General features: G+C 65.6%; 2 protein-coding genes across 6 annotated transcripts in view; one reads left to right on the top strand and one right to left on the bottom strand.

Annotated features, from left to right (window-relative positions):
• DMPK (DM1 protein kinase) overlaps positions 1–6626 on the bottom strand; it is a 37857-nt gene extending 31231 nt beyond the window's left edge. For all 5 annotated transcript variants that reach the window (XM_039511032.1, XM_039511034.1, XM_039511035.1 and 2 more), the window contains exon 1: positions 6273–6626. In XM_039511032.1, coding sequence (XP_039366966.1) covers positions 6273–6432 — 160 coding nt within the window. In that variant the 5' untranslated portion in view covers positions 6433–6626. The remainder of the gene's footprint in view (positions 1–6272) is intronic.
• Positions 6627–11905: 5279 nt separating this feature from the next.
• Positions 11906–25352, top strand: SIX5 (SIX homeobox 5). The gene is made up of 5 exons (XM_039510891.1): positions 11906–12070; positions 16886–17514; positions 20465–21702; positions 22286–22871; positions 23856–25352. The coding sequence occupies exons 1-5, from the start codon at positions 11906–11908 to the stop codon at positions 24004–24006; spliced, it is 2769 nt and encodes a 922-aa protein (XP_039366825.1). The 3' UTR covers positions 24007–25352.
• The last annotated feature ends 145 nt before the right edge of the window (positions 25353–25497 follow it).

The raw sequence follows: 25497 nt of genomic DNA, 5'->3' as shown, positions 1-25497 counted from the left end.
CGCCCCGCCAGTGCACCACCGCGCCCCAGCTCCCGCCAGTGCACCACAGCGCCCCCCCAGCTCCCCACCAGTGCACCACAGTGCTCCCCCCAGCTCTCCGCCAGTGCACCACAGCGCCCCCCCAGGTCCCCGCCAGTGCACCACAGCGCCCTCCCAGCTCCCGCCAGTGCACCACAGCGCCCCAGCTCTCCGCCAGTGCACCACAGCGCCCCAGCTCCCGCCAGTGCACCACAGCGCCCCAGCTCCCGCCAGTGCACCACAGCGCCCCAGCTCTCCGCCAGTGCACCACAGCGCCTCCCAGCTCCCGCCAGTGCACCACAGCGCCCCAGCTCTCCGCCAGTGCACCAGCGCCCCAGCTCCCCGCCAGTGCACCACAGCGCTCCCCACAGCTCTCCACCAGTGCACCACAGCGCCCCCCCAGCTCTCCGCCAGTGCACCACAGCGTCCCCCCAGCTCTCCGCCAGTGCATCACAGCGCTCCCCACAGCTCTCCGCCAGTGCACCACAGTGCTCCCCCCAGCTCCTCCTCCACTCTCGCCAGTGCACCACAGCACCCCCCCAGCTCCCCTTCCACCCTCGCCAGTGCACCACCGCGCCCCAGCTCCCTCCACCCCTGCCAGTGCACCACAGCACCCCAGCTCCCTCCACCCCGCCAGTGCACCAGCGTGCCCCCAGCTCCTCCACCCCTGCCAGTGCACCACAGCACCCCAGCTCCCTCCACCCCGCCAGTGCACCACAGCGCCCCAGCTCCCCACCACCCCTGCCAGTGCACCACAGCGCCCCAGCTCCCCTCCACCGCTGCCAGTGCACCACAGCTCCTCCACCCCTGCCAGTGCACCACAGCCCCCCGACAGCCCCCCTCCACCCCCGCTAGTGCACCACAGCGCCCCCTCCAGCTCCCCTCCCACTAGTCCACCACAAGAGTCTACCCCTCCACATCCCAGGAGTCTCCCCCATCCGCCCCCACCAGTACACCACAGCCCCCAGCTCCCCGCCTCCCTTTCCCTGTCCCCAGCCGTGCTGCTCCAGAAGTTCTCCAGGATCCCCCCAAGAGATGATGGAGCCACTGACTATTGTAACCACATGCTGGCCCCCAGGCAATGGGGTCAGCCCTGGGCCTGATGACTGGAGCCTGGAGAACTGGTGGGGGGGGAACTGATTCTACAGCAAGGGATCTAGTCAGGGCCTGACCAGAGCACTAGTTAGATCACGCTCCCCTTCCGGCGCTGAGACAGAACCAGGAGTCCTGGCTCCCAGCCCCCTGCTCTAGCCACTAGACCCCACCCCCTCCCAGAGCTGGGGGTAGAACCCAGGAGTCCTGGCTCCCAGCCCCCTGCTCTAGCCACTAGACCCCACCCCCCCTCCCAGAGCCGGGGGTAGAACCCAGGAGTCCTGGCTCCCAGCTCCCCCTGCTCTAACCACTGAGCCCTACTGCAGCTTTATAAAATTCATGGCCCGTCCTCCCTTCACTGAGAAGACAAATCAGCCCCGGCCTCTCCCAGCAGGGGGCGCTGTGGGGAGCGGGGCAGGAGCTGGCTGTGGGGGGAACTCCTGGCTACTCCAGCCCCGGCCTCTCCCAGCAGGGGGCGCTGTGGGGCGCAGGGCGGCAGCTGGCTGCGGGGGGGCGGGGGAGCTCCTGGCTACTCCAGCCCCAGCTTCTCCCAGCAGGGGGCGCTGTGTGGGGCAGGGCATTGCTCTGATATTAAGGCCACTGGGGGGTGCTGCAGCCTGCTCCCCTGAGCTGGGCTTTGCTGGCTCCCCGTAAGCAGCGGGGCCTGGACCTGTGTTTAGCCTGGCACTGAGCTCCCGGCGCAGAGCGAGGGGGGGTGGGGGAGGCAGTGGCGAGAGCAGCCGGCCTTTTATGGCATTGCACAAACTCCCAGCACGCAGACAACAAATCCCCCTGCGACAGCGCGTGGCGCAGGCCGGGCCCGGGGGCAGGAGCGGCTCTGCCAGCTTCTCCACATAAGGAGCGGATCCAGCGGGCCTGGCGGAGCGGCCGGCAGCCACTGCCAAACCGAGTGTCTTCCCGCCGGGATCCCGCTCGGGGACGAGGCTGGCGGGAGCGAACGCAGGTGGGGGCCTTCCGGCTCTGGTGCTGTGAACTTCCAGGCAGCAGTGCCCTACTGGGCCCCCGGCACTGCGGGCTTCCCCCGGCATTGGCCAACTGGGATCCCCAGCGCTGCCGGCTTCCCCCGGCATTGGCCAACTGGGACCCCTGGTGCTGCGGGCTTCTCCACAGCAGTGCCCCATCTGCACAGAGCTGGGGAGCTCCAGCGCTGCGAGCTTCCCTACAGCAGTGCCCCATCAGCAGAGAGCTGGGGGGCCCCAGCGCTGCGAGCTTCCCCACAGCAGTGCCCCATCAGCACAGAGCTGGGGGGCCCCAGTGCTGTGAGCTTCCCCACAGCAGTGCCCCATCAATAGCACATGGGGTGAGTCACCCCTGGCCAGTGGGGCTCGGAAGGGAGCCCACCACCCTGGGGCAGAGAAGGCCGGATCCCGTGTAGCGAGGCCCAAAGACTGGCCATTTCCCAGCTGGGGATGAGGCTGGAGGGAGGGGTTTGATGGGTCCCCACCCTGCCAACAAGCCCCAGCTCAGCCCCACAAGGGCTCCCCCTAGAGGCGGGAGAGGGAAGCTCAGCCTGCGGCCCGTTCAGGCATTAGCATCTCCAGTGGCAGGTGCCCATGAAAGCTCCCTGGTAACCCCATTCGACCGCCTCTCACTTCCACACTGCAGCGCTGGGTGGCTGTTACACAGCTGCTGTGCCCCACCCCAGAGGTGGCTGCAATTTTCATTCCCTGAACACCTTCTGCCTGAGTGCCTGGCTGCTTTCTCCAGAGGTTTATGGGTGTCACCGGCTCCATCATCCAAACAAGAAACCAAATCCCAGAGCAGAGAAGTGCATCAAATCAGTGACAGAGTCAGGAATAGAACCTGGGAGTCCCGGCTCCCAGCCCCCTGCTCTAACCCCTCGACCTCTCTCCCCTATCATGGCTGGGAAGAGGACCCAGGAGTCCTGGGTGCCAGTCCTGTCCCATAATCCTGAGAGCAGGGATAACGTCTTGGGTGCTTTGAAGTCTCCACGCTGGGGAGATTTAATAGAGAATGGAGCAATGCCAGCAGCCTGTGCCCACAACCTGTGCCCCTTCTCCTGGCTCTCTCAGCTGCCTCCAGGGACCCCATCACTGCCTGGCCAGGATGCCAACCCCCGGGGACATGGCCTTGGCTCTGCCCAGACTCCCCCCCTCCCTGGGACAGCTGGCATGCCTGTGCCATGAGGCTCCGTCCAGGCTGAACAATAGCAGCTGTGTGATGCTAATGGGGGTCTGGAATGCACCAGGCCTGGCTGGGAGGGGGAAGGCCAGGGGCTGGGGAGGAGGGAGCAGGGCAGAGAGAGCATAGCGAGGGGCACAAGAGAGAGTGGGGGGGGCAGCTGGCCTTGAAACCAGAAAGCTTTGGGGGTCAATTTGGGTGGAGATCTGCCAGCTAGTGTTTTGGGGGAACCCCAGGGCTGGGCTAGCAGTGGGCTGCGGGTCGGGAGTGAGGGGCACTGGCAGAGCTGGGGGTGGAGGGGAGCGCAGGATGGGGACCCCCCCAGGCTATGAGTCTTTTCCTTTCCAAGGCATCACCTGACAGTTGCAAGATTCCTCCATTTCAGAAGACAACGCCCCTGTTACCCCCCAGTCCAGCCCCCACCCCACCCCCGCTATTCCAGCCCTCCGCCCGAGCTCCTTGGCCTACATCCTGCCTTGTGGTTGGGGGGTGAGGATTCCCAGCCCACGGATTGCACGGCACATGTCCAGGACGCCTGGGTTCTCTGGTTGTCACGTGGCCTCTCTGGGCCTCCTCATCCGCATTTCACGGAGGGGGAAGCCAGGGCCCCCGGCCCGCCCGGCTCTGCAACGGGCTGGGAGAACGCGTCAGACAATTCTCCTTATTGCAGTAAACGCCTGAGCCAGAGCCCAGCCCAGGCTACCCAGCTCCAGCCTTTACCCAGGGACACAGGAGCCGGACGCTAAACTTTCCCAGCTGGAAGCACGCTGCCCCGCTTCCCTCCTGGCTCCCACCTCCCCCCTGCTCTAACCACTAGGCCCCATTCCCTTCCCAGAGCTGGGCAGGGAACCCAGGAGTCCTGGCTCCCAGCTCCTCTCCTGGCCTAACCCCTGGGTCTGCCCCGGGGAGGGGGGGGGGCATCATGGCTGCTGCCAGGTGGGCGGGGCCATCCCCTCTGCCCACAGCACGTTCCCTTGGCTGAGCACTTGGTCAGCCAGCCTGCCCCCCGCCCGCCAGGGACAGAGCCAAGGAGGGGCAGCGAGGGGGAGGTCTAGGGAATTATGGGCACCCCCTGCCCTAGGCAAGCTCCTCCCCTCCCCAAGAACTCCACCCTGTCCAGGAACAGAACCCTGGGGTCCTTACCCCCCCCGACCCTGCCCCCCCCAGAAGTGGCGACCTCCCCTGAGGTCACTAATGAACCTTCCTTGCCCTCCCTATTCATTGCCACCGGAGGGAAAGGAAGTCACAGAGAGGGGAAGGGACTTGACTATGGGCTGTGGCAGAGCAGAGACTAGAACCCAGGAGTCCTGGCTCCCAGCCCCCCTGCTCTAACCACTAGACCCCACTCCCCTCCCAGAGCCCTCAGCGCCAGCCGGGGTTCTTGGCCCAGCAGCCCCCTCTTCACCCCCTGGGAGCGTCGGACACTGACTGGGCAGCAGGCCCGAGAGAGGCCTGGATTTGAAGCACCCCCCGAGCAGGTGCTGTCGTCGTCCCCCCCCGCCCCCGGCCAAGGGAACCGCACTCCGTGAGGCTCCATCTCCATGGGCCGGCCGGGGGCTGGGAGCTCACACGCCGACTCGGAACTGGGCTGAGAGGGGGATCGGCGAGGGGGCTGGGGGGGATCGGCGAGGGGCAGGTTTTGGTTAACGGAGGCCAGATTGGAACTGCCGGGGGGACCCCTCCCCCAACACCCAGCGGCTGCCCGTCTGGTCTGGTGATACCAGGCTGGAGACAACCCCCACACCCCGCAGTGTGGATCCTACAGGCTCCCCGCCCTGCCCTGAGCCCCGTCCCACGCATGATGCGGAATCATCTGTGGGGCTCGGGGCTCCTGCCACCACCCCACGATATAGGCTTCAGGCAACCAGAACTTCCACACACCCCCAACCCAGACCCTCAAGAGAGCTCGGATCCGCAACACCCAGGCGTCCCCCTACCAGGCCGAACCAGACCCACCTCTGCTCGGACCCCCTCGTCACTGGGCACCCGTCGCTGATTTCACTGGTGGGGGGATCTCGATACAGACCCCCTGCCCCCGAGGGACTCGCCCCACACTTGGTAGCCTTCTCCCCAGCACCCAAGCCATTTGCCCTTCACTGGGGGGCCCGCTGTGCCCAGGAGGTGAGGGGGCAGGGACAGCGGGGTCATGCCCCGGTTCCCCCCACCCTCAGTGGATTGCCCAGTGCCCTGGGCCTGCTGGGGTGACTCATCGGCTCTCCTCCATAAGTGGGCTGCCCTGGGGGGCAGGGCAGGTTTATCTTTGTTCCTGGCCCACCCTGGGCCAGGCCCTTAGGGGGCTTAGAGGAGATGCCAAGGAAAATGCTGCCAAGAACGTGAGACCCCTCCTGTCCTCCCAAACTCATGACACTGCCTGGCCACCAGCCCTCCCCATGGGCTTCCAGGCACCCCCAACTCATCACAGCACCACATCCCCTTGCATCATCACCCCACCAAGCTGCGTGCCCCCTGATATGCCACCCTGGCCAGGGAGGGACCCAGGTGTCCGGGGCGTGAGGGGGGGGCAGCCAGGGAGGGACCCAGGTGTCCGAGGCGTGAGGGGGGGGCAGCCAGGGAGGGACCCAGGTGTCCGGGGCGTGAGGGGGGGCAGCCAGGGAGGGACCCAGGTGTCCGGGGCGTGGGGCGCTGCCGGGGAGGGACCCAGGTGTCCGGGGCGTGGGGCGCTGCCAGGGAGGGACCCAGGTGTCTGGGGCGTGAGGGGGGGCAGCCAGAGAGGGACCCAGGTGTTCGGGGCGTGAGGAGGCGCGGCCGGGGAGGGACCCAGATGTTCGGGGCGTGGGGCGCTGCCGGGGAGGGACCCAGGTGTCCGGGGCGTGAGAGGGGGCGGCCGGGGAGGGACCCAGGTGTCCGGGGCGTGAGGGGGGGGTAGCCAGGGAGGGACCCAGGTGTTCGGGGCGTGGGGCGCTGCCGGGGAGGGACCCAGGTGTCCGGGGCGTGAGGGGGCGCGGCCGGGGAGGGACCCCGGCGCCCGGCGGGCTCACCCCAGCGCAGGAACTCCGCGATGTATTTCTCGTGGGCCAGGGGCGAGGCGCCCAGCTCGTGGGAGACGCAGAGCAGCAGGTCCAGCAGCGTGTCCAGCCCCAGGAAGCTCCGGTCCAGCGCCAGCGCCTCCAGCTGCTTCAGTCGCACCTCGGCGGACATCGCGGGCGCTCGTGGGGTGGGGGGCAGGGCGGGGACACGGACGCGAGCCCGGCGGGTCCCCCCGCGCGTGGGTCGGCAGAGCCCTCGCCCCCTCCCTCACATCCAGCCAGGCGCGCCGAAGCCACGGGGATGGGCGCCCGGCTCAGCGCCCCCTGGCCCGGATCGGGCTCATCGCAGCCCCCGGCCGGCCCCGGGCCCCGCGCGGCTCCCCGAACCTCCCGGCCTGGCCCGCGGCTCCTGCGCCCTGCCCCGGGCTGGCAGCGCAGCGGACGGAGCCGCCCGGGCCAGGGGGCGGAGGCTGGCGGGGCCGCACCCACTGCCCATGTACAGCTCCCGGGGCGGGAGGGGGGCGCTTAACCCCTTCCCTGCCGCCGCGCCCGCTCCTGGAGCGGAGCCAGCCCCCCCTCCTGCCACAGAGCCAACACCCCCCCCCCGGAGCCAGCCCGTCTGTGCCCGTCCAGCCATCCCCGGCCACAGCTCTCTGCCCGCCCCCCATGCACCCGTCCCCCCGTCCGCATCCATCCACCCATCCCCGGCCACAGCTCTCTGCCCGCCCCCCATGCACCCGTCCCCCCGTCCGCATCCATCCACCCATCCCCGGCCACAGCTCTCTGCCCGCCCCCCATGCACCCGTCCCCCCGTCCGCATCTATCCACCCATCCATCCCCGGACACAGCGCTCTGTCCGCCTCCCTATGCACCCGTCCCCCCGTCCGCATCTATCCACCCATCCATCCCCGGACACAGCTCTCTGCCTGCCCCCCATGCACCCAGCCTCCCGTCCGTCCGCATCCATCCATCCACCCATCCCCGGGCACAGCTCTCTGCCCGCCTATTCACCCGTCCTCCTGTCCGCCTCTCCCCGTCTGTCCGTTCCCCCCATAACCATCCACCTGTCTGTCTGTCCGTCCGCATCTATCCATCCATCCCCCCATCCATCCCTGGACAGAGCTGTCTGTCCGCCTCCCTACACACCCATCCTCCCGTGCGTCCGTCCACATCTATCCACCCATCCCCAGACACAGCTGTCTGTCCGCCCCCCCCATACACCTATCCACCCGTCTGTCTGTCCACCCATGTATCGGTCTATCTATCCATCCGTCCATCCTCATATAAACCCATCTATCCACCTGCACACACCTATCCATCCATCCATCCCCAAACACCCCCCCATCCGTCTGTCCATCCCCATATACAGGGGCGGCTCTAGGCACCAGCGGGCCAAGCACCCGCTTGGGGCGGCATCCTGGGGAGGGCGTCATTTGGCTCCGGTTGAGCTTCCGCCGGCATGCGGCGGGTCCCGTCTTCCCGCGGCTCCGGTTGAGCTCCCGCAGGCATGACTGCGGCAGGTCCGCTAGTCCCGGGCTCCGGTGGACCTGCCGCAGGCATGCCGGCGGGAGCTCCACCGGGGCCAAATGCCGCCCTCCCCAGGATGCCGGAGCCGCGGGAAGAGGGGACCCGCCGCGGGACTGGGGAAGGGCGGCGCAGCGCTCCGCGCTGCTTGGGGCAGCGTGATTTGTAGAGCCGCCCCTGCCCATATACACTCATCTATTCCATCCATCCCCAGACACCCCATCTATCTATCTACCTAATGTATCTATCTATCCCCATACACCCCCTGCTCGCTCTCTCTATCCCCATACACCAATCTATCTAATCTATCCATCTAGCCATCCCCTCTATCTATCCCCATACACCCCAACTATCATCTATCTAGCTATCCCCATACACCCCCTGCTCTCTCTCTCTATCCCCATACACCAATCTATCTAATCTATCCATCTAGCCATCCCCTCTATCTAATCTATCTATCCCCATACACCCCAACTATCATCTATCTAGCTATCCCCATACACCCCAACTATCTAGCTAGCTAGCCCCACCCCCATCCCCATGCTTTTATCCAGCTAGTTAACCCTTCACCTGCTCTCCATTAACCCTTCAGGGCTTCATTCCCCCCTGCCACCCCGGCATGGTGGTGACCCCTCAGTGGAGAGAGGACAGAGTGGGCAGGCGGGTGGCATTAAGAGGTCAATGCCCGGGTCCCTCTGTGTGGTCGGGCAGTGTTAATTCCCCTCGGCTGTACACAACTGAATAGGGATGGGGTGGAGGGGGGTGGGAAGGAGAAATGATACTGCATTATGGAATAGAACCCAGGAGACCTGGCTCCCAGCCCCCCCTGCTCTAACCACTAGACCTCACTCCCCCTCCCAGAGCTGGGAATAGAACCCAGGAATCCTGGCTCCCAGCCCCCCTGCTTTAACCACTAGGCCCCACCCCCTCCCAAAGGTGGCGATAGAAGCCCGGAGGGAGGCGGTTTGGCCAGCTAGGCAGTGCCCAGCACCAGCCACTTCAGAGGAAGGTGCAAAACCAGCTCTAGTGGGCAGTGCTGGGAGAACTGGCCCAGGAGACGTTACCTGCAACTCCCCCCCCCTCCCCCCGGCTCAGTGATGGGCCCTTCTCTTATTAACCCCCTGGAGTGTCGCTCTGCATGTCACATAAACAGCCGCTCCTTGGTTTGGATCCTGCTCAGCTCGGGGGAGGGGGGGGCTCCCTGATATCCAGTGGCTGTGAGTTCCACAGGCCCATTGCGTAACCAAGTCCTTTCCTTGCATCATTTCCCTTCAGCGTTGCCACGCGCCCCTCATCCTTGTGTTGCGGCTCATATCGCAGCACCTTTCTCTGCCCCACGCCTTAGTCCATCTCCTGCCCTCCCCTCTTACCCACCTCTGCCCTAAACGGCCACAGGCCCATGGGCCGTGCCGGACTGGATCTGATCCCGGGTCCCTCTACCCTGGGAACCTGCCTCCAACAGCGGCTGGCTCCAGATGAAGACACAAAACAGCCTTTCCAACCCTGGTAGCCAGAGCTTACCTGAGCCTGAAGCATGAGGCTTTTACCTCCCTTCCGAAAAGCGTTAGCAGTTGCTGCTAGAACTGGCAACACAGTCGGGATCCATCCTCCCGCTTGGAATCTCGCGAAGCGCTTGGCCTCAGCGATTTCATGGGGCCGGGAGTTCCACAGGCTAATCACGTCTTTCCTTTCATTGCTTTGGAATTGGCCATCTTTTGATCTCACTGACGGTTCCCTCGTTCTTGTGCTCTGGGATGGGGGAAGCAGAAGCCCCCAGGCACGACCTCTCCTGTGCCCTCTTTGTCGTCCCTGGGCTAAGAGGCCAATCGCTGCCTTTGAGACAGGCTCCAATTTGCCCTTGGTCAGCTCTGAACCTGCCATGGGACATGAGGTGACCCACACAGCCCAGGGCCTCGAGCCAGGGCTGCCCCCTTGGTTCACAAAACATGGGACGATTTTGCCCGGGGTTCATGTCAAGGCAGGCTGCCTTCCGGGGACGGGGAGGGTAGCTGAACGCAGGCCTCCAGGAGCGGGGAGCTGCCTGAATCCGGGCCGGATGGCTAGACTGGGGATGGAGCTGGCAGAGGTCAGTCTGGGCCGGCCCTTGCAGCCAGGGTGGGGCTGGCAGGCCAGAATGCACATGCCCAGATGCACCCCCTGGGCAGAGCGACGCCTGCCCCTGACGGGATCCCAGCAGGTGCAGGGGGGCTGCGAAAGGGCAGGACCAGAGTAAAAATAGCCCCCCAGCTGCTCTGAGCAGCAGGCCCCCAGGCACACGCATGCAGCAGGCAGGGAGGTGCTGCTGCTCAGCCGGGTTCCTCGAGCTAAGCAGGGCCAGGAGCGGGTGGGGAGACCCAGGAGGGCTGGTGTCCCCGGGAGGCAGCTCTGGATGCTGAAGCTGGGGGGGAGCTGCTGGGCTTTGGAGGCAGGGAGAGGAGGAGGCACAGCTAAATAATCTCATGCTTATCTTGTGGACATATGCTGGGGATAGAACCCAGGAGTCCTGGCGTCCAGCCCCCCTGCTCTAACCACTAGACACCACTCCCCTCACAGAGCTGGGGATAGAACCCAGGAGTCCTGGCTCCCAGCTCCCTCCCTCCCCGCTCTAACCACTAGGCAGGGCACGTCCCTGCATACCTCGCGTGGGTGTCTTGCATTTCTGCAGTTCTAAAATCAGCCACAAGGTGGCGCCCCTAGCTCATTCTTGTCCCTTGTGCGGGGAGGGAGAGGGGGTTAGGCGAAGCAAGGTGGGCCTCAAGGGGCTGGGATAAGGGGCTGATTCCCCTCGCCTGACCCCCTGGCAGCTTTCACAGCTCCTCTGCTTGGCACTGGGCGCTGCCCGAGGGGCTGGGTGCGAATCCTGGCGCTGGGCCCCAGGCGCTGCCTGAGGCGCTGGGTGTGAATCCTGGCGCTGGGGCCCCGGCGCGGCCCGAGGGGCTGGGTGCGAATCCTGGCGCTGGGGCCCCGGCGCTGCCCGAGGGGCTGGGTGCGAATCCTGGCACCGGGGCCCAGGCACTGCCCGAGGGGCTGGGTGTGAATCCTGGTGCCGGGGCCCAGGTGCGTCAGGTGCTGCCCGAGGGGCTGGGTGTGAATCCTGGCGCTGGGGCCCAGGTGCGTCACACGCTGCCCGAGGGGCTGGGTGTGAATCCTGGCGCTGGGGCCCAGGTGCGTCACACGCTGCCCGAGGGGCTGGGTGTGAATCCTGGCGCCGGGGCCCAGGCGCTGCCCGAGGGGCTGGGTGCGAATCCTGACACTGGGACCCAGGTGCGTCACACGCTGCCCGAGGGGCTGGGTGTGAATCCTGGCACTGGGCGCTGAGGGAGGGGCTGGGTGCGAATCCTGGTGCTGGGGCCCAGGTGCATCAGGCACTGCCCGAGGGGCTGGGTGTGAATCCTGGTGCCAGGGCCCAGGTGCGTCAGGAGCTGCCCGAGGGGCTGGGTGCGAATCCTGGCACTGGGACCCAGGTGCATCAGGCACTGCCCGAGGGGCTGGGTGTGAATCCTGGCACTGGGCGCTGCCCGAGGGGCTGGGTGTGAATCCTGGCGCCGGGGCCCGGGCGCTGCCCGAGGGGCTGGGTGTGAATCCTGGCGCCGGGGCCTGGTGCTGTACTGGGACCCCAGGCTATCAGTTGCCCTGAGGGGCCATCACTGCTCCGAGGAAGCTCACAGCCTTGGAAGTTCCCACCTTTGCTGGTTACAAGCACAGGCCAAACACTGGCCCTACAAATGGCTGGGCTGGAGCAGAGGGTGACGCCTGATGCAGCTGAGGCCTTGGCCAGGGAGCCTGTGCCAGGCAGGCAGGTCTCTAAGCCCAGCTGCCACCATCTCACCCGAGTCTTTGTCTGCTCCTGTGATTCCCCCCCCCCAGGTCAGACCCTCCCTCACACCTGGGCTATCTGCTCCCCCGGTGCCCGACCTGGGTCCCCCCTTGTCCCATCAGCACCCGCCTTCCCTGGCACTGAGCTGTCCCGCTCAGAGGCACCAGCTGCTCCCCCACTCCGTGCCCAGTGCCAGGCTGACCGGGGCAGCAGCAGGTGGGACGGAAGTGGTGAACCCTGAGCCCCAGTGGCAGTGGAAATGGCTCCCAGTAGGTGCCCAGGAAATCCCTGGCACGGGTGGGTTATGGAGAGCATCATCGCCTACTGCGGCCCGTCGCTCCCACGGCTGATGGCATCGCACCTGGCATCGCAGATTCCCAGCTCCAGCTCAATCCCAGGGATCTCGGAGCAGCACCCGGCACCAGGGCGCTTGACAGCACAGCGTCCGGGGGTGGATGTGCCCATCCTGGTGCCAAGGGCGGCAGAGCACACAACATCCTGCACCTGCGTCCTGCCTCCAGAGCCAGGCACAGCCGTCTAACACCTCCATCACAAGACCAGGCAGCTCCTACTGAGGCACGTGCCTGCGGGTGCCCGCCTGATGCCACAGGACCCGGCAAACCAATGCTCGAGGAGGTGGGACTGGCCACGCTGCTGGTACCCAGCGACCATCAGCCTGTGGGCACCAGGCAAAGCGCCAGCAGAACAGACAGATGGCATCACAGCGGGCAGAGGATCTCACACCAAGTGGGGCAGCTACAGGCCGATCTCCTGGTCCTAGGTCCCTGGAAGGGGCTTTGCTCACGGTCTGCCTGGTGGGACGCAGCCGCTCCTCGGCAGAGCCGCACCGAGAACTTAACCGCCTGATTTACAGGACAAATAGCTACTGACTGGCCAGTGGGACTTGCCGGGCCACCCGTCAGAATCAAGGTTGGTCAAGACCTGGTCACTGACAAAGGGCTGCCTGGCTTGTGGGGAAGGCAGAGAATCTCAGCCCCACCCACCACGCTGTGGGGTTGAACGTCTCCTGGCAGAAGACCAAGATCCAGACCTGGGAGCTGGGCCAGCAGAACCCTGGGTGCAGGTGGGGCCAAGCGCCATGGGGAGTGGGGATGAATTCATCTACTTAGACTGCTGGCAGAGTTCGACTGGTGGTGGTGAACGGGACGCTCCCCCACGGAGAGGTCTCCCACCTCCTGCCTGAGTCCAGGTCTCACTCCGGATGTAAAAACCCTCCTTGTGCTGAGACCAAGGTCAGGATCTGTGCCACGTTCTCCCTGGACTGCTGTAAGGTCAGAAACCTGGTCCCTGCCCCGGGCAGACCTGGAGCGGCTGGAGGCTTTCCATACGTGCCGTCAGTGCCAAATCCCGGGCATAACGTGGTCTGTGTGTGTGTGAAATGTCACAAGCCCACAAAGGCCTGGCCATCCTCCAGTCGCCCGTTAGATTCAAAAGCCACGTTGCACGTTCTCCGGCTACATCGCCAGGATGGACAAAAACACTTTGGTGCACCGTGTTCTCCAGAGCTCCCAGCAGGGGGCGCTGTGGAGAGCAGTGCAGGAGCCAGCTGTGGGGGGAGCTCCCAGTTACTCCAGCCCTGGCCTCTCCCAGCAGGGGGCGCTGTAGGGAGTGAGGCAGGATATGGCTGTGGGGGGAGCTCCCGGCTACTCCAGCCCCAACCTCTCCCAGCAGGGGGCGCTGTGGGGAGCGGGGCAGGAGCCGGCTGTGGGGGGAGCCCCCAGCTGAGTCCCACTTTCTGCCTCTCTCTCACTTACCCGGACAAAGGCCGGGCACTTGGATCCAGGCCCTGGTGCTCGCCCAGGCCCACATGCCGCTGCGAGTCTCTCTGGAGGGGATGATCAATGACCCCTGGGGGGGCTCCCAATATTTTTTTTGGGGGGAGGAGTGAAGACCCTGAAGCTTTGGTGGATCTGGGCCCGATTTACTTCTGGCCCCTGTAGGCGATAGTGTGGAGAGCACCCCCAGCCCTTCCTCCCCTGGCACCCTGAGCCAGAGAATCCCAGCTGCAGGGAGGGTCTTTGACACGCTGATGGGCAATTCTGATCCTGCCCAGCCGAGGGCAGCAGATTAGAGCTCCCCACCCCGTGGCTGCTGCCTCCTCCCCTGGGCACCCTCCACCGCTGAGACTGTGTATCTGACACCCCCAGGGACAGGGCAGCGGCCGCTGGGCTCCCTCCAGCCAAAACCCGGCTGGGATGCGCAGAGCAAAGGGGCTGGCGGAGCAGGAGACGGGTTAGCTCTGCCGGTGCCCCTCACTCCTGACCCAGAGCCCCCTGCTAGCCCAGCCCTGGGCTCCCCCCCCACCCCCAGCTCTGCCCCTCACTCCTGACCCACAGGGCCCCAGCCCTGAATCCAGGCAGGCTGGTATCTGCAGTTTGGAGGAATCCCCCAACACCAGCCCCAGCCTCGGGGCCCTGGTCCCGCTGCATGGCCCTGGCTCTCTGGGGTGGGCTGAGACGGCCCCTAGGCTCAGACGCTCCCCAGGAGCTGAGGGCTTTGCAAGGGTTGGCTTTGCCACGAACCCCCAGCTGTCCCAGCCTGCCCCCATGGGCTGGGGCCATCCAGCGAGCCTAGGTGGGGGCATGACTGGTAACCTGACCCCGGGCACGGGTATTAAGCCATGGCGGCTGCTCCCCACCCTGTCTGTGCCAGGCAGCTGCTCCCGTCTGTCCCCAGGACTGGCCACAAGCAGCCGGGGACAGACGGGCCTGTCCCCTAGAGATGCAGCCAGGAGCTCCCCACGACAGCCGGGTCTGCCCATCCCTGTTCCTCTGGGCTCCCAACCCGGACCTCTCCCAACCCAGCGGTTTGAAACCCTATCCACCCTGAAACCCACCCTGGGACCCCAATCCACACCCAGGGGTGACCGATGCTTGGGAGACCCAGCCCTGAGGCATTCATAGCCTGGGGAAGCGGGCGGCAGAGAGACACAAACCCACAACCACCCACCACAGTGACACACACAAACCCCTAGTCACGGCCCGATACAAGTGACAAGCACAACTGACACGTACCGACACCCACAGCGACACCCGAACACACTGACAACCCCACACAAGCACCGAAACAGCTGCACTCACAAACGGATACACCCCCGGCATGGACAGCCACCCACACGCCGACACGCCCACCCAGACGCCGACAACCACAACCCACACACATCAACCACACTGCGGGGAGCCGGTCAGAGGCGTTGGCTGCATGGGGAGCCACCAAATGAAATGAATAGGCAGCAGGTTTAAAACAAACAAAAGGAAGTATTTTTTCACACAACATAGAGTCAACCTGTGGAACTCCTTGCCAGGGGATGTTGTGAAGGCCAAGACTATAACAGGGTTCAAAAAAGAACTAGATAAATTCATGGAGGACAGGTCCATCAGTGGCTATTAGCCAGGATGGGCAGGGATGGTGTCCCTAGCCTCTGTTTGCCAGAAGCTGGGAATGAGCGACGGGATGGATCACGTGATGATTCCCTGTTCTGTTCATTCCCGTCTGGGGCACCTGGCACTGGCCACTGTCGGCAGACAGGACACTGGGCTAGACGGACCTTTGGTCTGACCCAGCCTAGCCGTTCTTATGAGCTCCGGGCTACTCCAGCCCCGGGCTGGCCCAGCAGGGGGTGCTGTGGGGAGCGGGGCAGGAGGCTGGCTGTGGGGGGGGAATCCCCAGCTACGCTGAAGCGATTCAATGGCTCTTCCATGGTCCATACCAACCCTGCTGCGCTCACTGCCCTGAGCTGTCCCCCTCTTTCCGCCGACCCCGGCTGAACTAACCCCAGCCCGGCCTGCCGCATCCCCACAACCGGCTCAGGCCCCGCAGGGAGCAATTATCTCAGCACAGCTCCAGCCGTGGCCCTACCAAAATGGCAAGACAGGGGGGGCAGGGGCGGGTGTATGAAGGGGGTGATTATAAGGGGGAAAGTTTGAATCCATCTTTTGCTGGGGAGATGGTTTCAGCCCCGACTGGGCCCCCACACTGTGGCCTGAGCAGTCACCAGGTTCGGAATAGTCCCGAGGGTGGGCTCGCACCCAGCCTCCCCCCCCAGCCCCACACCCCCAGGCTCTGCTGCTCCCAGCTCCCACCCACAGCCAGCCCCCGGTTCTGCTGCTCCTGCCCCCGCACCCAGCCCCAGCTCTGCTCCCAGCCCCCGCCCACCCACCCACCTCTGCTGCACCCCCAGCCAGCCCCCGGTTCTGCTGCTCCCGGCCCCGCACCCAGCCCCAGCTCTGCTCCCAGCCCCGCCCACCACCCACCTCTGCTGCTCCCAGCTCCCACCCCCACCGCTCATCCCACCCCACACCCAGCCCCGAGCTCTGCTGCGCCCACCTCCCCACAGCCAGTCCCCGGTTCTGCTGCTCCCGGCCCCAGCCCCGAGCTCTGCTCCCAGCCCCTGCCCCCAGCTCTGCTGCGCCCCCAGCCCCAGCCTCCCCCACTCTACTGTTCCCAGCCCCGAGCTCTGCTCCCAGCTCCCCCCGGCCCAGGAAGACCAGGGCGCAGCCCACCCCGACCCAGGGGCCGGACAACAACGGCCCTGCCCCTGCCCCGGCTCGCTGCGGCCAGTCGCCGGGCCGGACTCGGCCTCCCGCAGAGCAGCCGCGTCTCCCTGCGCCCGGCGGTGGGGGGGGGGGGGGGGGGGAAGCCGCATCCCACCAGCACCCGCCCCGGCAGGGACCCGCAACCACTCGCCAACTTTGGCCAAGCGGCGCGAGAGCCCCGGGATCCGCCCCCCTCCCCGCGTGGCAACGTGTTTGGAAACTTTTGCAAAGTGGCGGCGAGGGGGGCGGCGCCGGGAGGAAGGGGGCAGAGCAGGGGGGGGGGGGCGGTGCCGGGAGGAAGGAAGCTGCTTTTTGGCGACGCTCCCTTTGTGTGTGAACGGGACAAGCCAGGCTGGCGCTTTGGAAGTGGAGGAAGAGGGGGCGGAGCCGAGGGGCAGGGGGCGGAGCCCCGGGGAGTGCCGGGGGGGTGGTTGGGGAAGGGCCGGGAGGGGGGAAAGGGGGAGCAGGCGGGAGGGGGGAAGTGAGAAGAGGGGACACGGGGGGGTCGAGGATCGGGGGGAGGCGACGCAGGGCGGGGGGAGGCGAGCAGAGGGGGAGGGGACGCGGGGGGGGCGCCGGGGGAGGGGACGCGGGGGCAGGGCGGGGAAGGAGGCACCGAGCCCCGAACAGGGCTTCCTTCCCTGCGGATCCCGCCGCGCCCGGCCGCGGCCCGGGGGGGGCTCCCCCGCCGCCGCCGGACGAGTCCCGCCAACTTCTGCCAACTTTAGCGGCCGCCCCCGTCCCCGCCGCCCCCCGCGGGCTCCCCCCCGCCGCCGCCGCCGCCGCCGCCGCGCTTCTCCCCCGAGCAAGTGTCGTGCGTGTGCGAGGCGCTGCTGCAGGCCGGCGACCCGGGCCGGCTGGGCCGCTTCCTGGGCTCGCTGCCGGCCGAGCCGGAGCCGGAGCCGGAGCAGGCGGCGGGCGGGGAGAGCCTGGCCAAGGCGCGGGCGCTGCTGGCCTTCCAGCGCGGGGACTTCGGGGAGCTCTACCGCCTGCTGCAGAGCCGCCCCTTCGCCGCCCCGCACCACCCCTTCCTGCAGGACCTCTACCTGCGCGCCCGCTACCGCGAGGCCGAGGCGGCCCGGGGCCGGGCGCTGGGCGCGGTGGACAAGTACCGGCTGCGCAAGAAGTTCCCGCTGCCCAGCACCATCTGGGACGGCGAGGAGACGGTGTATTGCTTCAAGCGCCGCTCGCGGGCCGCCCTGCGCGACTCCTACGGCCGCAGCCGCTACCCCAGCCCCGAGCAGAAGCGGCGCCTGGCCCGCGACACCGGCCTCTCGCTCACCCAGGTCAGCAACTGGTTCAAGAACCGGCGGCAGCGGGACCGCAGCGGGGGAGGCGCCGGCACCCCCAGCAAGAGGTAAGGGGGGGGCGGGGACCCCCCCCTCGAGACCGGACAGACCCCCCCGCGAGACCGGACAGACCCCCCCGCGGCGACTCCCCCGCCGAGAGCCCGGACAGCCCCATCCTCTGCGGGAACCCCGCCGAGAGCCCGGACAGCTCCCCGTGGCGACCCCGCCGAGAGCCCGGACAGCCCCCTCCTCTGCGGGGAACCCCGCCGAGAGCCCGGACAGCCCCTCCTCTGCGGGGAACCCACCCCCGAGAGCCTGGACAGCCCCATCCTCTGCGGGGAACCCACCCCCGAGAGCCCGGACAGCCCCGTGGCGACCCCCGCCGAGAGCCCGGACAGCCCCATCCTCTGCGGGGAACCCCCCCGCCGAGAGCCCGGACAGCCCCCCCCTCCTCTGCGGGGAACCCACCCCCCGAGAGCCTGGACAGCCCCTCCCCCCGTGGGGAACCCCCCCTCGAGACCGGACAGATCCCACCCCGTGGGGAACCCACCCCGAGAGCCCGGATAGCCACCCCTGCGGGGAACCCCCTGCCCCCGGCAGGAGCCTGGACAACCCCCCCCCTTGCAGGGATCCCCTGAGAGCCTGGACAGAGCTCCCCCAAGAGGCCCCCACAGGACCTCCTCCCTCTGCGGGTGGGGGACATCTCCTCCTTTGAGAGCCCAGTACTGGAAAACTTTGCAGGGAACACTTCCCATGCAGCACCCCCTTCCCCATGGGAGAACCCGCCCCCCCCAGCCTACAACTCCTAGATCCTTTCCATCTCCCCTCTGGGGGGGGGGGGGGCTCCAGATTCTATACAGTCTGCCCCTGCAGGGCCCCCCACACACACACATCATATACGCTCCCCCTGGGAATTCTCCTGCTCCTCTACAGCCCAGGTTATCTGCACCCCTCAGATTGTTTACAATCTACTCCTGCAGGGACCCTCTCTAGAAATTACACATCCTCCCCCCCCCCCAGATTCTCCTCTGCAGGCACCCCATCCCGTGCAGCCCCCTTCTGTAGGCACCCCCACTTGATGCTACATCCCCCAAAGATCCTATCCAGCTACCCCTGGAAGGATCCTCCTTCAATCCCATTCACCCCCTCTTTAGACCTCATAGGCACCCCCCAACAGGGGGTTGGGGGGGGACCCTGACCTCTTGCAGGCTTCCCCTTATAGGGCGAAGGGGACCCCAGCAAGAGGAACCCCCTTTGCAGGCATCCCAGGTCCCCGCATACCTCAATATCTCATCGGGCTACAGGGAAAGGGGGACCCCAAGAACCTATAGGAACTCCGAAGCTGGCCCCCCAGGGAAAGGAAGAATCCCTTTTGGTGAGAGGGGATGGGGAGCCCCAGGATTCTGGAGTGACCCTCCAAAACAACACACCCCCTCCAGCAGCAGGGCACCCAGTAATAGACACAGGAATCGCTCTGTAACAGCACCTCCAAATCACCCAGGCAGACCCCCCATTGTGGGGTGCGCTGGACTGAGACCACTCAGCAAGAGGCACAGCTTCCCTCCCCAAATCTCACCCATGGGCAGGAGAGGAGCTGGGAGGGTGCACCCCAAAACCCCATGTCCCCCCCATCTCTCCCCAGGGACAGGCCAGCAGCCCCCCACATATTCATAGGTAGAGACCCCCCAACTTATCCTCCTACAGGGTCAGAAGCCAGTGCTGGGAGCCCCTAGAGAAAGCTAGATGCACCCCAAAACCCTGTCCCCCCCAAACCATCCCCCCACAATGCTGTGACTCCCCCCATGAGAGCAAGGTGTACCCCAAAATCATATGCACCTTAACCCACTCCTCCACAGTGCTAGGACACCCCAAGGAGAGCTAGGTGCACCCCAAAATCATATGCCCCAACCCATCCCCCACGATGCTTGGACCCAGGCCCTCCTCACACAGCTCCCGAGGGAAGAGTGGTGGGGGGGGACAGGGATTGCAGCCCCTCCCAGATACACCCTCAATACAAGAAGGAGGGGGTGTCTTGGTGACCTTCTGCCTCGCCCCATGAGGGGAGGGGGAGGCTGTTCCTAACTCTCTCCCTTTGTTGTGAAATGTGAGACCCCCCCTTCCTCCACCCCCAGCTCTCTGGCATCCGGGTGATTTCACCTTCCAGCCGGTGCTGGTGTCCCGCGGGGGGGGGGGGGGGGGGGGCCGCGAGTGCGGCCTGGGGCAGCTGGGTCCTGCGAGGCTGGAGCTTGGTGCAAACCCACGGGGCTGGAGACGTGGCCTGGGACGGCCGGATCTCTGTGTCGCAGCTCCTTGTACCCTGCCGCGTGGCGGGGAGGCCGATGCCTGACCGGGAGGGGGTGACTCTGAGACCCCGCAACAAATTTAGTGCTGGATCTCTGCTGCCTTCCCTAGATCTGTGGGGCCAGAGCCTCGGCTGGGGGAGATCGGCACAGCCCCAGAGACGCCAATGGAGCGACGCTGATTGACCCCAGCTGGGGATCTGGTTCATAGCCTGTGTTATACAGCACCATGGACGTGCGGGGTCTCGGGCTCTGGCCATGTGGGCTCGGAGGTCCCCCCTCTGGCTGGAATCAGTCCTGCTGGGACTCTGCCACGGGGGTGGGGAGCTCTTGGTTCCCTGGGGAACTTTCCTGCATGTGGTGCTGCCTGGGGACCCCGGGAAGGTTTGTGCAACGAGGTAAACGAGCAGTCGGGAGGGTCAGGAGCTTTCAGTGCTGTTAAACTCACTGGCCCTTGAGTGAGAGGCAGGCCCTGCCCCCAGGAGCTGGCAGTCTGACTGTACAAAGGGGAAACTGAGGCACGGGGCGGGGAAGGGACTCGCCTAGCAAGTCTCTGAAGGCCCAGTTCGCTGCTCTACCCACTGGGCCATTCTGTCTCTCATTGTTCTCTGGATATCAGCCCCCTTTATGGTGGGGGCAGAGGCAGTAGCTGGGGAGGGGGGCGGGGGCGACAGTTCTGACTAACCCCCCGCCCCTAACGGTCCCTCTCTCCCCGCAGCGAGTCGGACGGGAACCCCAGCACGGAGGACGAGTTGAGCCGGGGGCCGGAGGAGACGGAGCTGGCCGTGGGGACGCCCGCCGTGCCGGACGGGGCCGTCGCCTCCGGGAACCTCTTCTTGCCGGCGCCCGCCGGGGCCTGCTCCGGGGCCTCGTCCATCCTGCTCAACGGCAACTTCATCACCACGGCCGGCCCGCAGGCCATGCTGCTGAACGGCGGCTCCGTGCTCCAGGCACCGGGCGGGGTGCTTATCAACGGGCTGGCGCTGGGCGACAGCCAAACCATCACCCTGAGCCCCGTGGCGTCCACCCCGCCCGTGCTCCTCAACGGCGCCGCCCTGGGGGGGGCCAAGACCCCGCCCGGCGCCGGCCTGGAGTCGCCGCCGGCCTCCTCGGCCAGGCCTGACATCAAGGCAGAAGCCGGGGAGGCGCTGCCCTCCCTTGTGCTCGGCCCGGGCACCGTGGAGGTGAAGACGGAGGAGAGCCAGGCCGTCAGGGCCCTGGCCGAGGTGCCCACGCTCCTTCCCCTGCCCCCGGCCGCGTCCGACCCAAAGGGGGCGCTGCTTCCCGCGCCGGCCGGCTCAGTGCCGCAGGTGGTGCCGTCAGGCGAGGAAGCCCCCTGCCCGGCCCCAGCCCTCCCCCAGCCGGTGGCCTCCGGCTCCCAGATTGTCCCCCTCTCCCAAGTGGTGCCTAGTTCTCAGCCCGGCCAGGCCCTGCCCGTGACGTCGCCTCCCCCGGCTGCCACCCCTCTCCTCCAGGGCTCTCCCCTGCTGTCCTTCCCCGCCCTCACCTCGCCCGTCCCGGGGCCAGCTCAGGGCACCCCGGTGCCCACTGTAGTCCACGTCCCTGCCCCGCCCCTTATCCCCATCTCCCAGGTCTCGCCTCCCTCCCAAGTAGTGCCCCTGTCCCAGCCGGCCCCAGGCACCCCGGTGCTGTCCCCTCCCCAGATGGTGCCGCTCTCGCCCACCCAGGTGTACTCGGTGCCCCAGGGGGCCCCCGCCCCACAGCTGGTGTCGGTGCCCCAGGGGTCCCAGCTCATCTCGCTCCCGCAAGTGGTGCCCACGTCGCAGGTGGTGACGCTGCAGCAGGGGGTGGGGCCGATCCAGATCCTGGCCAGCGCTGCCCCGCTCAAGGTGGGGGCTCCGCCGGCGGCCGGTGGGACCGCGGGGCAGGGCAACGTGCACCTCATCAACGCCAACATGGGCGTGACCACGCTGCAGCTGCCCGCCGGTGCGCCAGGTACTCCCGCGGGTGCCGCGCTGGGGGCGGGAGGGAGGGGCTGGCTGCGTTCGCCCTGGCCGGGGGAGCGCAGCCGAAATGACTGGGGGAGGATCGGGGCCTGTGCCCTGGCCGGGTGGATTTGGGGGCTGTGTGCGGTGAGGGTGGGGGGGGGCAGAGAAGACTAGAGGAAGGACCTGAGGGCTGGGGGGAGGTGGTGGGGGGCGGGGACTGTTCCATGTATCCCGGAGAAGGGAGGGTGGGGTCGTGGACCCAGGCCCCGGGAAGATTATTTTGGAGCACCCACGAAGCAGAGGGAGGCCTGGGGCTGTTGGGGGGGGGTGGGGGGGAAGGGTGCTGAACCCTGGGACAAGGTCCCAGAGGGTTGGGGGAGTCCCCGAGTCTTCCCACCGAGACCCCATGTCTCTCCCAGGGTGTGGGTTCAGGACTGGCTGTGGCGGGGGGGTCAGCAGGTGACCATGGGCAGGCAAGTCCTTTCCGCTCCGTTCCCCTCAGTCTCCCCAGCTGTACAATGGGGATGATGGCACCCACCCATTTGAGGCCTGTGGGTTTCCCCCCCACACCCCTCTTCTCCCCTCTGCAGGGAACTTCCTCCTGACAAACCCAGTGCCGGGCGGCGGCACCATCCTCACCGGCATGACACTCCAGCAGGGCAAGCTCATCCTGACCGCCACCTTCCCAGCCACCATGCTCATGTCCCCGGTGCTCTCCGCCCCCGCCGGCAGCCTGGCCCTGCCCATCAAGCAAGAAACGGCGCCTCTAACCGGCACCAGCGCCCCCGTCCCAGGGCCCGTGAACTCCGAGGGCGCCGGGGCAGGCCAGCCGGCCTTGGCTTTCGGGGCGGACGGTGTGGCCGGCCGTCAGCCTGGCGTCCTCTCGAACTTCCCCCAGGAGGGCCTGGTGCTGTCCCCGCTGCCGCAGCCGGCAGTGTGGCCTGGCTCGGCGGGCATGGAGATGCAAGCGGCAGGCACCGAGGGGCTCTTCGAGATGGAGAAGGGGGCAGTGGAGGTGCTGGATGGCACGGAGCCGAGCGGCCTCCTGCTGCCCGAGGCCGAAGGGCTGCTGCTGGGCAGCTCAGCCAGCGACCCCCTGGATCCCGAGGGCCTCGACTCGGACGAGAAGGTGCTGACCCAGCTTCAGTCGGTGCCCGTGGAGGAGCCCCTGGACTTGTAAGAGGCTCGGCCGGGGGGAGGAGGGGGTGAGATGGGACCAGGGCTCCACCTCCTTGTGGGGGTCTCGGCTCCTCCGTGCCTTGGCTGCCCCCGGCGCCTCAGATCCAAACTCTCAGACATCTGTAGAGCCCTCGCCCCGGATCCTGCTGCCAAGGGGCCCTGGCGCTGCGGGCGCCTGAAAGGCTCTGGGCAGTTGGGCGGTGCCAGATGTGTGGCTGCATCTGGGGGGTGCGATGACCAAACACTACAATTCCAAACTTGGGGAGGAATCTGGCTCTGGCCAGGCAAGCGCCGAGCCCCCAGGAAGGGGGTGTCAGCTGTTGTGGCTTAGAGCGGGCAGGAGAAGGCATTAATGGGCTGCAGGATCTCCCCCCTGCTCCTGCCCCCCCTCTCCTAGAAACACTAAGCGTCTTCCCAGAGCAGGGTGTGGGAGCCGCATGGCGCAGTGGGGGGTCTTGGTGCTAAGGGAGCAGGGTTTCTGGGGCAGCTGCTGATCGGACCCCAGGTCCCGTCGGTCGCTGCGGGAACCACTGACTTTGTTTTCTGGTGGAGGAAAATTCGGGGGCCTGGGTCCCTGCTCCTCTGTCCTGCCCTGGGGTTCCCCATCATCCGCCCTAGCCACACCCCTTGTGGGCCCTGGGGGGCAGCAAATAGCCACACCCCCAAATCTGCCCTCTATGCCAGCTCCCCATGTGACACCAGTGGGGCTGCGTGTGAATGTGAAGAACGAAATCCAAAGTCCTCTCTAATTACTCCCCCTGAATTTCATGGCTCCCCCCTTCCACTCCTAGACACTACAAACCAGCTGACCTGACTTCTTATTTTTTACGTGAAAGAATTTTTATCTATATATAAAAATTATATATTTTTAGAAGGAGCAAATCCTGCTGCGTGATTCCAGCGTGCCTGGGACCATCACCCCGGGGCGCCTCGCCCCACCTGTATTTAATGGTCTCACTGTTTTTTGAATCGCTCTTCCAGCAGGAGGATAAACACCCCACGAGCTGAACCTTTTATATTAAAAAATAAAGTGCATTTAACTTTTGTAAACCTTCACTACGTCGGAGCAGTGGCCACTCCTGCCTTGGCCAGCCGAGGCCGCGTTTCCCGCCAGCCTGGTGGGGTTTCTTAGAGGGGGTTCTTTGGACTGGTTGAAGGCTTTGGACTCCCCAAAATCACACTACAGAGCGACTGGAGAGCCGTGTTGGTACGGGGTCCTCTCCACACAGGATGCCTGGGTTCCAGATCTACCGCAGGACAGGATCCCTCCCCCTGTGGAACAACCAGGTTCTAGATCCACAGCAGAATGGGACCCCCGTGTCCCAGAGCTACACCAGATCAGATCCCAGCCTCATGGAGTAATCAGGTTCTAGATCTGTGCCAGACTGGGATTTCTGCTCCATGGAGTAACTGGGTTCTGGATCCACACTGGAGTGGGATCTGTCTGCCACCATGAAGCTGTTGGGTTCTAGATACGCATCAGAATGGGATCCCTGCCCCATGGAGTGCCCAGTTTCTAGACCTACATTGGGATAGAAGCTTTCCCCTGCCATGGAATTACTGGATTCTAGATCCATGTCTCAATGGGAACTCTGCCTCGTGGAGTAGCCAGTTTCTTGATCCATGGCAATATGAGAGCCCGTCCCCCCCAAGGAAACCACCAGGTTCTAGATCCACACTGGAACTGGATCCTCCACAGTGCAACTGGAACTGCATCAGAATGGGTTCCCACCCCATGGAGCTTCCAGGGTTCTAGATCATCATCTGAATGGATCCCAGCTTCATGGAGCTTCCAGGTTCTAGATCCACACTGGGATGGGTTCCCTCCCCTTGGAGCAGCTGGCTTCTCTTGGACCCACCTCGGAACAAGCTGCTCTTTGTGGTTTTTCAGTCTTCGTCATCTTCTGGGACCGGCTCCCCTGTCGTCCTCTCCTCTTCCCCAGTTCCTCATCCTCAAAATCCAGAGCTTCCGTTGTGAATCCTCAAAGTTGTCCCCACCAGGGTGCCCGTGGGCTCCTCCGGCACCCTGGCCTCCCATGAGCCTTCTGGATTTCTCTGGCTGTCCAAGACGAACAAACCAAGGGCGGTCAGCTCTGTCCGGCAAGCCAGAGGGGTGGCACCAGAGGTTCCTTTCCTTCCCCCTCCACCCGTGCACCATGGTTATCTGCGGAGGGACCCAGACTGGACACTTGAATCTTGGGGTACTGCCTCCTGTCCCACCCTCCCCCTAGCTCCTCTCACCAGGTACTAGTGCATCTCACTATTATTATTATTTTCACCATTTTGCTACAATTTTTTTTTTGTGAGGAACAATCATTTCTACCCGAGATTCTTTTTTTTAAAGAAGCTTCTGTCGTCGTTGTCCCTGTACATTATTATTGTTGGTTTTTTTTTTAAACGTAGTGCTCTGCGTGTCTGTCCGTCTGTCTGTCCATCCATCCATCCATCCTGGTACTGTATGAAATTTGTATATCCATAAATATATCTATATTCTATATAACACGGCCTGCTGCTGCCTGGGTTTGGGAGCGTGGCGGGTGGGGGGGGGTGCCAGGGAAACTGGCAGCAGCTGCCCCCTTGGGTCCCCTTCCACTGCCACACGTGACCTCCTCACTCAACCTCC

This window comes from Mauremys reevesii, linkage group 22, assembly GCF_016161935.1.
Source record: "Mauremys reevesii isolate NIE-2019 linkage group 22, ASM1616193v1, whole genome shotgun sequence".
Classification (NCBI taxonomy): Eukaryota; Metazoa; Chordata; order Testudines; family Geoemydidae; genus Mauremys; species Mauremys reevesii.
Note: the sequence above shows the minus strand (reverse complement) of the source record. Positions and strands in the feature narration are given on the sequence as shown.